The 17,129-nt window shown below is 39.7% G+C and overlaps 1 protein-coding gene across 7 annotated transcripts in view; it reads right to left on the reverse strand.

The window, feature by feature from the left end:
- Positions 1–17,129, reverse strand: part of PHKB (phosphorylase kinase regulatory subunit beta) — a 209,935-nt gene that overhangs the window by 14,898 nt on the left and 177,908 nt on the right. For 6 of the 7 annotated variants that reach the window (XM_006034337.3, XM_025216320.1, XM_025216318.1 and 3 more), the window contains 6 exons: positions 14,417–14,475; positions 14,160–14,322; positions 13,125–13,206; positions 8,529–8,586; positions 7,575–7,665; positions 3,824–4,029 (listed from right to left, as the gene is read on the reverse strand). In XM_006034337.3, coding sequence (XP_006034399.1) covers positions 3,824–4,029; positions 7,575–7,665; positions 8,529–8,586; positions 13,125–13,206; positions 14,160–14,322; positions 14,417–14,475 — 659 coding nt within the window. Of the gene's footprint in view, positions 1–3,823; positions 4,030–6,574; positions 6,666–7,574; positions 7,666–8,528; positions 8,587–13,124; positions 13,207–14,159; positions 14,323–14,416; positions 14,476–17,129 lie in introns of all 7 variants that reach the window. The other variant, XM_006034336.3, reaches the window with a different exon arrangement.

A 17,129-nucleotide genomic window follows, 5' to 3' on the forward strand; every position in this document is an offset into this window, starting at 1 on the left:
TTATCAGACTAGAATACTATTTCTGTGAGAAGGTTAATTTTGCTCACTGAAGTGGGTGATAACAGTGAAATAAAGGAAATTGAATCTATAGGATTAACCTTGGAACAAGAAAGAAAACTGGCACCTTGGGATTCGTTTAAAAAAGATTGGGGTGGATAACATGAATAAGCAAACATTATAGAAAGAGTATTTGAACTGAAAAAAATAAATGTCCTCATGACTATCAAATATTCACCGTCAATAAAGCAAATATTTGACTAAATGTAGAGACAAGTTGACTGTAAAACATAACTACTGCATATGGATACTTTTCAAATTGTACATGTACTTGCAGTTACTTTCCTGGTAAAATGTCTGCCAATTATTTCCAGTGCTGGAATGCTACATCCCATATAAGAAAATTTGTTTTGGTTTTAGAGGTTATTTCCTATTTTACATATGAAGAATCTCTCTGAAGTCTAGTTCAAAATTAGAATGAATTTTAAGCTCATTCACTGTACTTCTAGGAACGACATGGTCACATATGTGCTGCTTCTTCTGCCTTTCAAAAAGACTGTTTTTGTTAATCAAAAGATTTGCGTCAACCTAACTGTGACAGACTAAACTGATCTGCTGAAAAATACTAGTATAGCTGTGAATACCATGAAATATGATAGAACTCTAATAAATAAGTACAAGTCATGTGCACATCATACTAATACACTTACACAACATTAATTCCTGAATTTTTCTATTATTTGCTTTACAATTCACATTTTTTAGTATAATTGTTAGTTACAGTACAGGACAAATAGCTAACACCCAAAAAAGCTGTGTGTGTCTGTGCAGGAGCTATAGCTACAAAATGTATTAAACTGAAAACACAGAACTTGCATATTTCAGAAGAAAAAATAAGTACCTATAATCCTTACATAAAATTACATTTATGTGACAATAAATAAAAAGGTCTTAACTGCCCTTCATAGTATTACAAAATTAGTTTTTCTGTACGGAGACCTGCTCTTAAACAATGTCTGCAACAAGCCAGGCACAGGCGTGCCCTTTTTCAACATCAAAAGCAAGTTTGGGCCTTAACATATTGGCTGAAAATCTAACATGACACAAAGCATTTAAAATGTGGAGGCAGCAGCTTTTTGCCATCTGAAATGTGCATACCAGGCTATGCAGCAGCAGAACCACCTGGATTTTAACTCCTGTTTGCATATGGAAGTTAATACTGTGTTAATAAACATTGTGGAAAAAAGTGTTATCAGCAAGAAGGTTCAGAAAAGTTTTAGTTTGTACAGTCTGGGATAAGTACAGAACATGTAGTCCAAACAGGCTTGAAAGTTGCAGTAGTTTAGAGTAGGTAAATTTCATTTTGTTAGTACGTCTGGATGTTATCAGTAATTAATGTATTGGCTATATAGCCCTTAGCACCAGAGACTCCTTGCTAAATGGATTATCTGAATGATATATTAGAGAAACTGATCAAAAACTGATATTTTAACCACTAACTTAAAAAGAACAAGGATCAGTCACTATTATAAAAGAAACTCATTGTAAACGATGCGTCGCTAAACAGTCAAATACACATCTGAGTGTTTTTAAAGCATGCAAAAAATGCATGCGTTTTAACAATGAGGGAATAAATACTCTTTCATGGAAAAAATAACGCAATGCTTAGTTCTAAAATACATTATGGAACTAAAATTATTTTTTCTGCTATTTTTTTCTTTATTAGGAATCTTCTCTACTACACATAACTACAGCTTCATGTGATACTAGAATAACATATTTATCTTTATTGACAGAGAATTTAAGGGAACCAGGAAATTTTTCTCAACCCAAGAAAACTATGGATACAGAGCAGAAAAAACAAAACAGCAGGGGATTAAGTTAGTCATAGGCAGTTCGTGTAAAGTTTAAAAATAGTGTAAATTAACTCTGAAAAAGGTAATCCAGGCAGACATCCATTAGAGAAAAAAAAAATACATGATGTCATAAAATCTTGGAAAATAGCTTGCCTTCATTTTATAAGCTTCGTTTAACATCTAAAAAGGTCAACATAGTGTTATAAGAGAAATACTCATTTTACTGCAAACTGGATGCATTTTGCACAGCAACAAAAATATTAATACAATTTACATGATAAAAAAAATCACTTCTTTCACATAAAAAACATTTTAATAGAAATGGTACAGCTGACATATATCCTAATGAATGATCTGAGGTTAGGTTGGAAAGGTAAGTATACAGATTAAAAAAGAAAGTGGACAGGATATTAGCAGCAGTTCTGTCAATGGTACCCAAAACTTTTCAGTAATTACACCAGTTAATCAACCAAGATATACCATCTAGTGCCTACTGACTCTTATTCTACGGTAGGTGTTTTAACTCAACATAGAATTCTGGTTGTGCAGCATTTCAAACATTTGGGAGAGCAGCACAAACTTCATGTTAGACAAGAAGGCACAGAACTGAGTGGGAAATAAGTGGGGTGGTAAAACTGTAGTAAAATCTTGTTCCCAATGAAGATTATGATACCTTCTGTTGACTTTAAATGTGAATAGGAATAAGGGTCTAGAAATAGTGCAGAAGAACAGTAATAAAAAAAACCCTATCACAACCATCAACTCTAATAACAGATACTATTGATCTAGTACTGTTGTTCTATGTGAATTAGAAAGTGTTTCTAATTTTGTCATTTCCACTTTGGGTGGAATTCAAGAATCAGATTTGAACTTTCTACGATATTTTGAACAACACAATAAAACAGCATTATAAAATGTGAAACTTCTGGACTAGGGACAAAAGTTGCACACAAACCTGTTTAAGTGATCAGAAACTGGTTTAAACCTGTAATAGAACATAAATTCAGTGCATATAAACCAGTTTCAAAATGACTGAAACTGGTTTAAGACAAATCTGGTTGAATGTAGTATCAGACTTAACTGATTTGGGTCAAGCCAGTTTATGAAACTCCTGTCCCAGACCCCTTCCTGGTTCAAGCTAAACCAGAGTCCCCCAGCATGCTTTCCAGCCCTGGCCTGGGCTGTGCTGTCTGTTCCAGCAAAGAAGGGTTGCAGGGGTAAGAGGGGAGGGCAGGGACTGCCTCTCACAGGCAAACCCTGGCTGGGGGCTGGGGCCAGGCAGGGGGGTTAAACACATCTTCCCCCACTCAAACTTACTACTGGCTGCTATTGTGGACTACAAATCCCAGAAGCACCTGGAAGCAGCCCCTGTCTGCGCCTGGAAGCAGGAAGAGTCCTGCTGCTATGAGGCTAAACTGCAAATCCCAGAAACCTTGGGGGTAGCAGGAAAAGGAAGTGAACACACAGCCCATGCTGGCTATATGCCAGAGAGCCGGACTTCTGGTCTGAGCCATTGCAGACATGTGACTGCATTTCCTGAATCAAAAGTAAACGTGTGTCCAGTTGTTTCTTAGTTTAATCTCAGACTAACCTGCAAAGACTGAATCGATTTAGCCTCGTGCTTCTTGACTGTCTGTACTTAGCCCTGGTGTATGGATTGGCAAAGTCTATTATAATAAATCTATTTGCTTCAGTAGTGCTTCAAAACTATCCTTATATATAAAAAGAGCTACCCACTGGGTGCTATGGGTAACCAGCTGATTTTATCTCAAGTCAGTTGGAGCTTCCAATTTCCATATATTTTAATTTTTAAATGGTGGTCATTCCTGAGTAAGTGAAAAATATCATAAACAGATATAAAGTCAACTGTATTTGTTCATATAAATTATTACCACAACCCACTTGAGCATCTAGCTGCTACCACAATACAAATTAATTATAAGAATAATTATAAAAAGCATTTTACTAACCCAACACGTATTTTTAACATGCCACTGAAAAGTTCAGGTGAGTTTGAGATGATCCACCCAATATGTATGACAAGTTCTTGTTGAATAACAGCTTCCCTTTCATCTTGTAAATTGCAGTTATTGTAAATGATGTTCTTAATCACTCCTGGGGATAGAGGGTTAGAAATAACTTCTTCTTCTTCTTGGCCGAAAGCTCCAAGAGTTACCTGAAGACATAACAACATTGTGGGGGTAGGGAACCAGAAACAACAAAACACAGGAGATAAATCTGCAAGTTAAATTTCCTACACTAACATTCCCCTGTTAAGATTGTACTTGAGACAAAAAAATAGTTCGGTGTTAAATTAATGGAAATAGTGGTTAGCATGACTGATATTCTTACTAAAAATAAATGTATTGAAGCAAAAAAGCATAATCCCTACCAAAACGTGCCTTTATTAAATCATCACTATATTTTAAGAGAGTTTGGATAATTTAACATGTCCATGATTGTACAACTAGTCAAGAAATTCCTTCGTCTCCTGTTTCTAATGAAGCTTCCTAAAAATTCAGTATCATAATACCATTTACTGGTTTCTTAATATTTCAATACTTTTTCCAAGATTATCTTCTAGGTTTTAAAATGGTAATAGAATCCCAATATCAATATTTTCAGTAAAAGCACACTTAAAAACATAAAACTGTAAACTACTCATACTCTACCTCCAGCAGAACAAAGCAACTTGCTTTCTCACAAAAAAATGACATTATAAATGGGTTGATAAGGACAGGTAATTAAAAACAAATTAAAATAAGCAACTACAAACCATGCTACATGCTCATTCATTTTCTTCTATAGCTACATAGCACCAGAAGCATACCATCAACTCTCTTGTCCGAAATGGATGAATGACAAATAAGTCATTCCTGTCCCATATTTTTTACCTTCAAGTAGTTTCTTATGAATTTATCATCACTTTTTGTCCTCAGAGGACAAACACTAGTTCCATTTAGGTGAGAGACAAACAGCCCACATTAAACTGTTTGGGGCAGGTGAATGGAAGAGAAAAACCATCAGAATCCCTGTAACAAGTGCGCATCCTGGGGCCCGTCAGTCATTGGCCCACCCACTTACCTTAGGACTAACCATCTGCCTTCCTTTCCTGCCATGCCTTGATGTTAATGATTATGTGATGTTCATCAGGCAGGAGGCTGCCCATTTACATTCCCAATGACAAGGCCTAGGCAAACAGCTCAGACCACCCCTGTACTGTGTCTCATGCCTTGCAGATGTTCCCTCAGTGCTACACACTGGGACCCGAGCTCCAGTCTTGCACAGGACTCTCACTTCCCACTGGAGCTCACAGTCCCACTGCCTTCTCACTGGGCTCTCTGGTGTCCTTCGCTTAGGGCTCCAAGCTCCACTTCAATTCTGGGCTCCCAACCCCAACCCAAGTCTGGGCTCCAAGCCCCTAACAACCCCAGGCTCCAAGCCCCATTTCCATTTAGGGCATCCAGCTCCACTATGGGCTCCAACCCCATATGCCCTACACTGGGCCTCACAGTATCCCCAAGCTTATCCCATGCCCTATACTGGGCCTCAACAAATCCTTTATCCCTTTGCTCCAGGAGCTTCTCATATAGCTACCTGAAGGCTCAGGGCCCCACCCCCTGAAGCCTCACTCCTGGCTCCTATGTGCAGCTTCAGAGCTCATGGTGAGTCTGGGCTCTTGCTTTCTTATTCAGAGTGTGCTCCCCTAGCCTTTCCCCTCCACAGAGTCACCTGCAAGGCAGCTGTGGCTGAGGCTTTCTGGTGCGCCATACTCACCCTTCACTGGGAAGGTCCCAGGTGTAGCATTTCCTAGAAGCTGCCCTGCTACAAGCAGCCCCACTATACCATCCAGCCCCAGCAGGGTGTAGTTTTAGGTTATACCCCAGGACCAGGAGCCTCCAGCCATCCTCACTGGTCCTACCCTTACCTCCAAGGTGTCACAAGCAGCAACCCTAGCCAAGTTGTTATTTTCCCTGTTGCTAGCAGGCAAACTGTTGCTAGCTTTCTGTTCAGGGCCCTGCTCTTAAAAGGACCAGCTGGGCCCTGTTCCTATTCAGGCAGTTGAGCCTAACTGGTGATTGCCACCAGCTGCAGGCTACCTGGCTACTGCCTACAGCTCTGCATGTAACAGAGCACCCTCTGCTCTGTTACAATCTGCTACTTAACTTGCTACTTCCCATGCAAAACTAACATCCCTTTTAGTTTATTAGACTCATAATTATTAGATTTTATATATTTATATACATTTATATATATACATATATATACACACACACACACATCTATATATACACATACACACACACACACACACACATATATATAAAATGAACTTTTTCTATAAATACCTTTCTATTACTTGCTTCCATTTACTTTTTGTAAAATAATTTCTCCTTATTTTGTTACATGTATTCGTCCTAAACTGTGCCTATACCATCTTCCCCTCTGTTTTTCCATCTAGGTTTTGGTCTACTCAGCTATCTATTCTATACTGCTCTCTCAACTTCATTAAAGAAAAGCATGTTGTAGACCACAAGGTCTATACAAATTATCAATAGCAATACTTTTTTTTTTGTTTAATTATTTTCTGTTACTGAATATATAATCTTTAGGTTTTGGGTACTTCAAAAAATATCTGTGGCCTTCAAGATGACAAAGCCTTTATACATTTTTCTCTTGATTATCATTCCTTAATGCAATTCTAAAAAATAAAGACTTACCTGTTTGCCCTGAACTAAAACATTAGTAATAGATGGTGCAAGGCTGTCCACTAGTTTACCTAAAAGACTTGCTGCGAAGCGCACAACAGACCTGAGGGCAGAAAACAGAGCAATCCGACTGGACATTAACTGCTAGTTTAATGAATTCACATATATGTTTGAATTCTGGTACCACATTTGATAGTCCCAAAGCACTAATCATGTAAATATATGGAGTACTTCTGCTTGATAAGTAATGTCAGATAAGCTTTTATTTTGGGGACAATTTCTGAATTTTTATTAATTACTAGAACAAGCAAAGAATGACTGCATTGGGAACTCATTAAACTACAGACTGCAGAAAATAACCGGCTGTTCTTTTCTCTGACAACATTTTGGGAAGAGAGCCTGTTATAATAATTTCTTCTGTCGAAATGTCTACTTTTGTTTGGTGACAATTTCACCAATTTGCAGTTAGTGAAAAAAAAAGATTATTTCCTCATTTCTGTTTATTTTGAAAAGATTTTTGTTGTAAGAGCAAGTACAGCACGCACAATACATATCTGATTATATTTCTTTTTTTTACTTTTTTGCCTAAAGGCATTTTATAGGTGAACGATGAAAAGAAGAGAATCATGTAAAGTGCTAGGTTTAAAACTGGCTGCAACTTCTAAGGACAACTGAATTGACATACAGCTCTTACCATTAAAAAAAATAACATAGTTCTATAAATTGCCATTCATGACAAATAGAAACTGAACAGACGTGTGTTTAAGCTTTTCTAAACATGGATTTTGAGGGTGCAAAGACTCATTTATCAACAACGTTAATGAACAAATTGTAATATTCCATAGTTAGTAGAAAATCCGTCAACTAAATTTATGTTGACTTCTGTGACGACTGCTGTGCACTCTAAGATCAAGAGCAAAGCATTTCAAAATTGCATTAGTTGATACTATCAAAATGCAAATAAAGCAAAAAAATCTCAAGCAGCACCATTTCAGACCTTTCTGCACTTTACCTGTTTCCCATGTACCAGTAAAGTAGTAATATGTGGGGCTATAGAGGAAGCATATTTCTGTGCAAATGCAGCAGTGTAGCGTACCACCAACCTAGGTGTGTCATACGACAGTCATGAAAAAGAAATGAAAAATAACATTTTACATATTTTTGTTTTATAAAAAAATCCTCATATTAGTATACATTAAAAAGGCTAATAATGAAATAAATTAACAACTTTTGTTACTTGGTTATAACGCTGTTTCATTGTATGAACAGACTAAACTGAAACCTGAAATCAATTCTTGTATTTCCTTAGTTGTTATCTTTTTCAAACAACCCCTTCTGGTTAACAAGATTTACAAAATGAAATAGTACAATGTATCATACGTTCAAATCTCTTCTGCAATAAGAAAAAAGATTTCTATTATGCTTTAGTCAAATAGAACAATTATCCAGCAAATACAGTAGACTTCATTTTCCAAACATCTTTTGAAGTTATTCTGGTAAGCCCATCCTTAACTCAAATGACTCAAAGAGCAACAAGCAGTAAACAGCTCAGATATACCGAGTTAGGTTATTAAATGTAACTTAGGTTAACTTTTGAACACATACTTTGGCACAGAGAATCATTTTATATTGTAATATTCTCTGAAAAAATTGATCCTCTTATGTGCTGTGATCCATCTCTTGTTTCCTCAGTACTGTACATCTATAGTACAGTTTGTTACAAAGACATTTTTAACACTGTTCTACAGGAACAAATGTTTAACAAATTCATTTTCATTTGTGTCTCAAGGTTAACAGCTAAGGGTTGGTTCACAGCTGGTATAAATTAACAAAGCCCCGTTGAGGTCAGTGCTTTCTTACATTATTTAAAGATCTGGATTAAAGTTTTGAGAATAGGCTGAAAAAACCTCCAAGCACCTTTGTTTGACAAAGCAGACATGAAACACAAAAGATTCTGTGTACAAACCAGAGCTTTTTGCTACCAGCACGTCTGTAGATTCTTTCAATATGGTCAGAGACTGTACCTAAAAAACAGTTAAAAAAAAAAAAAAAGTGACAATGGATTGTTATTCAACAATAATAAAGTTAAATTTGATACTATGTAGTTTCAATTTATATTCAACAAAACATTTAGCTTGTTCTAAGTCCCTTAGCTGCTCTCTTTGGCCATGTCCAGACGAGTGTGGCTGTGAGGTATGTGGCACCACAGGTATGTTTTGTGGCACCATGTACCACACATTCAGATGTTCTCCGCATTGCAAGGGAGCAGTGTGGGTTGAGGGGTTTGACCCCGGGGTAACTTGCTGCATGCCAGAAGGCATGTGGCACAGGTGTTCCCCAGGGACAACTAGCAGCGGCACAAGGTGCGCTGCTGCTAGTTGTCCTCAGGAAACCTAATGTCCACGCATGTGTGGACACAGCCTTTGGGTGCATACAGATGTTTGGGGAGGTTAGCAGGTTAGATCATGTTAACAGCCACCTAATCTAACTTAGATCAACCTACCTCTGCACCGAGGCAAACTAAGTGCGTACTGTACAGAAGGTCCAGGAAGGTGAGATCAATCTAAGTTATCCTACATCTGAAGTAGTGCAATTTAGATCAGGTGGCCATTTTTAGACTAATCTAACTGTCCTGAACTTCTATATAGTTCCAAGTATAGCCCTAGGGCTGGTCAAGCCCAGTCACTGGCCCCAGCCCTAGGACTGTGCTTTTCCTACCCCGCAACCCCACAGCACTGGGCTATTTTTATCCCCCAGGACCCATGATTCGACCCCAGGGGGATAATGCCCCTGCCCTCCTCTCCATGGACCAGACAGTCCCCTTCATCCACCAAACCCCATCCCACAAGCTGCTCTCAGTGCCAGTTTTATCAGTGTTTGCCAATGCTGGGAGCTGAGAAAGAAAGTCTTGGTGGGGGAGGGGTGGGGGAAAAGATTGTTCATCTTGGGGAAGGGGGGCTCAGATTGCTAAAAATAGCCAAGGTCATCCTCCCAATCCCTCCCAGACCTCACCAAACCTGCCTTCCACAGACCCTGCCTGCTCCCCTTGATTTTCCCTGTGGACCTTGCATGCCCCCCCCAAGCCTCCTGCAGACCCTGCTAGCCCCCCCGATCCCTCCCGCAGACTCCACTTGCCCTCTCAATCCCTCCAATCCCTTTGCAGATGCCACGTGCCCCCTGTTCTTTCCTGCAGGTCCCACCTGTCCCTCTGATTTTCCCCTCTCTCCCTCCCAACAATCTCTCCAGCTCCTCCCACTAGCCCCTCCCATACCAAGTTATCTTAAAACAGGTGGCCATTTTTAATTCAATCTAACCTTGCCACATGTCTGTACCCAGCTTTAGTCTATCCTCCTCCAGTCAAGAACTAAATTTTTTTTTCTCACCAGACAGTTCTGAAGTTGCTCAAAGGACTGAAAAGAGCTTTCCTCCAGTAAAACTCCTGTTCAACCTTGGCATCTGTATTTGGTTTTCTGGTTTCTGATGAGCCCATGCTCTGAATATATGGCAGTAGGCTCCTTGCTCTGCCTCTTAAGATCAATGACCTTGCTGGTTGCCTCAAAAAGGAAGGTTGGTCAAATCCAAGCCCCTATAGCAGATTCACTGTGTACTATGTTCTACCCAGATAAAGCATTCTTAAGGATTTTTCCCGATTTCCTGCCCAGGGGTTTACAAAGTTCAGCAGTTAGCATATTAACTTACTGGTATTTTCCCCAGAACATTGAGACCTAGGACTTTGCAAAAAAAAAGGAAAGGACTAAACCACCTGCACAGGACTTTAAGAAAGCCTGCAGCTATTTTTCACCTTAGCCAAAAGATCTAAAGGTACAGTAATATTAGAACAGAGATAGTCTAATTTGATCACAGATTCTGCCACACTATGTTACGAGACTGCCACAGTGGGACTGCGTTCCATAGTCAAGAAACTTCCACAATTAACGATGGCATAACTGAACCCTGCAAGGCAACCACGCTTTTCATCACCAAATACTGGGCAATTGTAGAAGCTTCCATGGCAGAAACTGTTTGGTAAAGCGACCTCTCCAGTTACTGCTCTCCTAAAACTAGTTCTAAGACCCATCCCCTTTAACCATGTGAGCATTGCTTTGGATTCACTCTCAGTTTGAATGTGATTATGGACAGATCACTGGCAGCCCATGAGCTACATGCAGCCTGTGAGGGGTTACACTAGATCTGTAGGTTCCTGCCTGGCCTACTTCTCCCACAGTTCCTGCTGCTGCTGGAGTTTGAACCCTACCCACCCTACCTCCAGCTTCATCTTCCTGCCCTCACCCCTGGGGGGAGTTTCAAAGGCCACATGATTTGTAGCCCCTGGTTGCTCAGAAGTGGATAGCCCTGTGTTATATAAACAAACAGCAGTTGTTTTGGGGAACCTTTACAAAGTCAGCATGCTTATCGGCGTCTTTATATCATTTCCCTGAAGAATCAAACTGTAGAACAAGAGCATCTGCAAGGCTGGATCACTCAGAAACACTGTATTTGTGTTACCAATGAGCATGGGGGTTCCACGCAGATCCTGTAGCTTACAGACATTCTGTGAAGGGCATGGATAGAGCTTTTATCCAGAGAGTATTGCCAAAGAGGCCAAGAGGCCTACCCTTTGTAGCAGAGGATTAACTACTATGAAACCTGTCCAGTTTTGCAGGATTGAAAAATTGCAGTTGGACTGGAAACCACCGCATAGGAAGTAACAGTGAGAAAACATTTAGTTAATTGGGTTTGAGATATCTACTGGATTTAAGATTCATAGCCAAGAGGATTCCTTTTCTCTATAGGACTTTTTTGTACTACAGGTACAACAATACCCTTGCTTCAAGAGTAAATTTAGCTGTATTAGAAACTTGAGTTGCCAGATCATAGCAAGATCAGAGCTTCAGAGCTCTGGGTATACCAGCTGGGAGCTTCTTCACACCATTACATGGTAGAAAGTGAAGAACAGATAAGAAGATTTTGGTTTTTCCCATTTTATATGTTTTAAACTAGCTATTTAGTGTTTAATATCAGTCTCAGTGCTAGTATGAGATGACAGGAGTTCAGTCAGGGATTAATGTTTTTTAGTGCAAGGTCAGCAGATAATAAAATTATTGCTGTTCACTATTTCATCTTGGATAAAACCCCTGACTTAGCATAGTTTACTGCAATCTGGTCAGATACACTGTAGGAACATCATTAAGCCCAAATGGTTTTAAATGGTTATTTAGTTCATCAAAAGTTGATGTCTGGAAAGATAGGGTGGTTGTGTGTTACCTTCACCTTTAATATAGGTAATTGTAGGTCTCCTACAAGACATTTCATCACCTTGTTTGGTGATGCAATAAACTGGGTATTCCAAACAATGACTCTATAGGGCTACTGAGGTCAAAGCAACATTTAAGGTCGAAGAAACATTTTTAGATTAAAAAAAAGATATTAACAATATAGGTGGTTACTTCTCCCTCATGTTCAGAAGCTGAACAAGCCTTTCCTAAAACTTCAAAAAAACCTTAAGGTTAGACCAGAGGTTGTCAACCAGCAGTACATGTACCCCCGGGGGCACTTGGAACAGTCCTAGGGGATATGTGAGAGTGGGTGGGGATGGAGCGCCGCCGCCCACCACCATGACCCACTGCCTCCCAGGAGCAGGGCCAGGGGATGGGGGGCGAGGGCAGTGGTGACCCTCTGCAGGCAGCATAGGTGCCATCTGGCCAGTCGGATGTGGAGGGGTGCAGGGGCGAGGCAGAGCTCTCACGTGTCTGCTGCTGCTACCATCCGCCACCCCGTGCTGCCGCGTGAGATTCTTGCCCCCCGCTCCGCATCCAGCCACCACTACCAGAAGGGGTACAGTTCTTAAAAAAGGTTGAAAACCCCTGGGTTAGATTGTCCTTAGGCAGCGCCTTATGAAATTAAGTGGTGATGAGAAAAGTCACTATACCTAGGAGTATAAAAGGGAGGAAATATGGCTTGAATCCTAATTCTTTGCTTGATTTCTTCTTTTACTAGGGCATGCATGTGCGTATGGATCGAGAAGAACAATTTAGAGTAACCTTTGAAAAAAGTAGGAAACCCTGGGCAACCAAGCCTTTTGGATGTTTTGAAATATCTTATATGTATTTAACTCCAGCACTCTAATATAAAGCTAGATACAAAACTGAAGGGCAAATACCTCTAGAGATAATACTTGAAATTAAGTCCCTTTTCAGAATATAAATCAGTCAGTCTACTATTTCCTATACATTTCAGATTAACTAGCACTGGCAGAAACTGGTCTTCAGTTTCATTTTCATGTACAAGGTCAAACCCATTGTGACACAAATAAGTGTGCTCAGAATTATGAGCAGGTAACATGCTGCAAGAGAACAATTTAGAGGAGTTAATGCATTTAACAGCTCATTCCACTCTTCAGTATACAAATGTGCATTTTCCATTTAAAAAAGAAACTGCTTTAATGGAGAGGAAAATAGCTACAAAACTTCTCATGTGCATGTCCATTATTCATGTTTATCAGAACTACACAGAAACCTGCTTCCTGAAATATTTAGAATAATCAAATAAAAGGACCTCTTACCTTCCTTGGTGATGAAATTCGGTCCTTCCCTTTTGAGCAAAACACTCAGCAATAATGCTTGACTTGCTAAGCAATTGCAGTCCTAAAAACAAGAATAAGCCCATAGAATTTCAAGTGGGAAGTAAAATGCATCCAGGTTACAAACAAATTTCAAATCAAACCTAAGAACAGGGTTGGGTTTTCTGGGGGCTGCTGTTTTGTTGTTCACTTTTCAATTTTTCTATTTCTATACAATTCAGGTTCCAAGGCAGAAGGCTCTCCCCCTGTAAAATCTCAAATCTACTTGCCTTCTTCTAGATGGCAAGTAGTCAGTTTCAGGATTTCAGGTAGCAGGTGAGGACTGTCTGCACCTCACAAGCTCAAGTCATATTGACTCCTTCATTTCCATCTCTAATCATGGAAATAGTGTCATGGGTGACACACACAATATGTACTCCTTGTATATTTTTATAACTCCCTTTCCACTGCTGCGTAGTCAATAAAATTGCGGCCACCCCAAACTAGGCCCCCTCCCCCAAACTAAAACTTGTCTCTGCTTTTGGCTTCTACCAATTGGCAATGCAAAGCCTTTGGATGGGACAACCAATTGACATGATTTGTTTCCATTTTTCTACTGAGCCAGAATACTAAAATTTGAAACACTACTTATTGTCTTCTAATACAGGAAGCAAATAGGGATTTTCATACTTAATCTGTACATCCAAAATCATGAAAATATGAAATCTGTTATGACAGACTTCATAACTTAAAGTGTGCTTTTTTATCTTCCATTTAGAAATGAGGTATTTATTTATACGACAGTGTCTCCCTTTTTGGATTATGCTAGAGGTTAAAGGGAGTATGAAAACAGTTAGCTAGAATGTTTTTGGAAGGTTCTCTGACACCTGGACTATAGCAAGGTCAATCTGAAGGTAGAACTCATTGTAAGACAGGCTGTAAGATTTAAAGGGATTCTAGCTCTGAAAATTGTTGATGTGGCAGAAGTAAATCCTATCTGAAGACTGCAGTATAGAACAATTTATAAAATTTCCTTACATTTAGTTTCTGAAGAATTTCGTAAGTTGATCTGTCTTTCCAATCATTAATATTTATTTCCGGTTGCTGTTCTAGTTCAGAAACATTTGGAGTACTAGATTGTCTCTTGACTTTTGAATGTTTTGGAAGTTCCAACTCCTCCAAACTCTTAAACACAGGAGGCCTGAAAAAAGTAATAGTTTGATTCTCTACAATGTAGAAAATGTTTCCTAATTTTAATTATCAAGCACATAATTAGATTTTGCATGTATCCTTACTCTGATTCACTGATTCTTAGGAAGTCAAGTTGTTCAACAACTGCGCCAGATATTAAAGTCTGAAATTAAAAGAAAAAAATGAAAATAAAAAGACTGCACATCAGTCTGAATACTGCACATACTGACCTGAGAACGATATAAACAAAACAAGATGCCCATTATTAGATCAGTTAGACTGATCAGAAACTGCCACTTCTTTTTAAACTGCCATTTTTTGTTTTGCTTTTCATTCTCTTTCTCTTGATTATGAAGAGTAAGTACAGTGTTACAACAAATCAGAGTGGGAGGCATTCTCCCAAATATTGGCAGGATGGGCTGGAGAGGTGGAAGGGGGAGGGAGAGCATTATCCAGGGCTGGAACCATCCTAGGGCTCTAGGACAGTTCAAACCATGGACTCATCTACCTCTGGCCCATGGTGAAATGGAGGGCTGCAAGGAGCAGGGGGCATTCACACTGATGACTGGCAGGATGAGTGGGTAGGGAGCATTTTTCTGAAGTTGAAACTGTCCCGGACCCCAGTCTCAGAGGCAGAAGGGACTTTCCCCACAGTTCAACCCAATCCTAGTGTCCGAGACAACTGAAGTCAAGCTCCTTGTACTCCCTGACACTACACCAACTAGGGTGACCCCAGTCAGTGCAGGAGGCTGGGAGTGCAAGCAGTGAGGAGCACAGTTCTCCTTGCCCCTCTCAGCCCTATAAGGTGACAGATGTCTGTTGCAGCTGCTGCTTTTCAGCAGCTGCCAAACGCCCACTGACAGCTTGCCCTCTTCTCCAGCAGGGGAGAACACAGGCTATGAAATCCCTGAGCTCCTCTAAGGGTGGGGGAGATTCAAGGAGTAACCTTCTAGTGCTCCCTGGCTAGAGAGCTCCTGCGTGTCTGTCCAGCTAGGGGCCTGGAATGCTCCAGGTCCCAGGCTATTTTTCTAGTAGTAAGAATTTCAGTTTTTAGTGCTAGAAATGAATGCCAATTCAAACCCTTTGTTACTCATCATGATTTTAGGTCTATGCTGTATAAAAACGTATGTCTGTAAAAGTAGGCATGCCGTTTAAAAATAGGAAGAGGGCAATATGAAAATGCCTTGCTTCTTGCTTATATGTGAATGTTTAACATGGTATTGCCATATTATGCAAGAACCCTAGAGACCTCCAGTAGCCCAGATAGTACAGAAATACACAGTCCATAGTAGGAAATGTATATGAATCTATAAAAGCTACTGTGGCATGTCAGTTGCATCTCAGAGTACTGAACACTCCTGATGCTAGTTAAGGAGCTGAACACTGCGAGGAGAGTGCGTTTTCTGGACAACTATTCTATTGTGCTTTTTGGTCTTCCCTCTCAATTTCAGTTATGTTGCAAAAACAAACATCTCCCCTGGTTTCTTCCTTCCTACTCTTGCCCCCAACTCATTTTAACTCATTGCAGTCTCCCCTACTCAAGTGCAGGCTATGTAATGGCTTATTCCACTATTCTCAAAGTCTTGCTATAAGTACTTCTCTCAGTCTTCCAGGTTTCCTTGCCACCTTCTGTGTACACCTGCAGCTTCTCATGCATACAGAGCTCCTGCTCCCTGTGTTTGCATTCAGGTCTGTTTAAAAACCTCAGTCTCAATTCCTACTTCAGCCCCGTATGAAGGTTATGTTTTGGGTGGCGGTTGCTACTGTTTCTATCATTTGTTCCATAAAGGAGCTTACATGCTTTTTATATTCATCCAGAACAAAGGCTAGTTGTTTTACCAGCCAGTGTCAGTGGATTTTCACCCAATCCTCAGCATAACAAATCTACAGGGCTTCTGTAGTTTTAGTCAGTCATTCCTTAGTATGGAGCAGTGATTCTCCACCAGGGTGCCTTGAGATTCTTCCAAGGGTGCCATGGGATGCTGCACAATATTAGGATTATTAGATGTGAATTTTGATTCACAAGATAAACCCAGAGATTTCAAATAGGAATCCACAGTGTTAAAAACATTCTGACCTGTTGTGGTCTGAGTTCTCTGCAAGAGAAGAATTGGTCTATTCTTTTTCTGTAGCCAAAAAACAAGTGAAAACCAGGAACTGGCACTTTCCAAGAGATGCCTTAAATCTAAAAGGGGTGCCCTGAATCTAATGAGCAGTGTCTTAGGCCTAAAAATGGCTGAGAACCACTGGTCCAGAGATGCTTCATTCCCCCTCCCCCCCAACACACACACGGAATAGGTTTATTCTATTAAACCAATTAAGAGGCTTTTTTTAATATGTTGTTTTGCCACTCCTCAGTAAGTACATTAGATGTATATACTGTGAACTTTTAAATTGAGTTTTCATGTTTGCAGTTTAAAGTGGAATACAGAAATACTACAGAGTTGACTATCATAATCAAAGGCTGTTTTTCCTCTTTCTTTCTTCTTGTTCTTGTTTCGCTTTATGGCTGACATCCCTCTTCGTCTCCACCTTGCATAATGCCCTGGAGAACAGCTGACGATGAAAGTAGTTACAGACAGTGGAGGTGAAAATTAACAGCAGTGTTAGAAACCTTATGAATGATATGCTTCTTAAATGGATGAATGTATTTTCATGTACATTTCACAAATAAACAACATGTACTCCTTTGGTGGAGGCATAGCTATGCATGTTCCAATATGTATATTTAAAACGTACCAGCTGAACATAATTTATAAAGATGCAATACTTATTAACTTAATAGATAATGTATTATTGCCATTATATTGTAATCTT

This window comes from Alligator sinensis, unplaced genomic scaffold (genome assembly GCF_000455745.1).
Source record: "Alligator sinensis unplaced genomic scaffold, ASM45574v1 scaffold827_1, whole genome shotgun sequence".
NCBI classification, from domain to species: domain Eukaryota; kingdom Metazoa; phylum Chordata; order Crocodylia; family Alligatoridae; genus Alligator; species Alligator sinensis.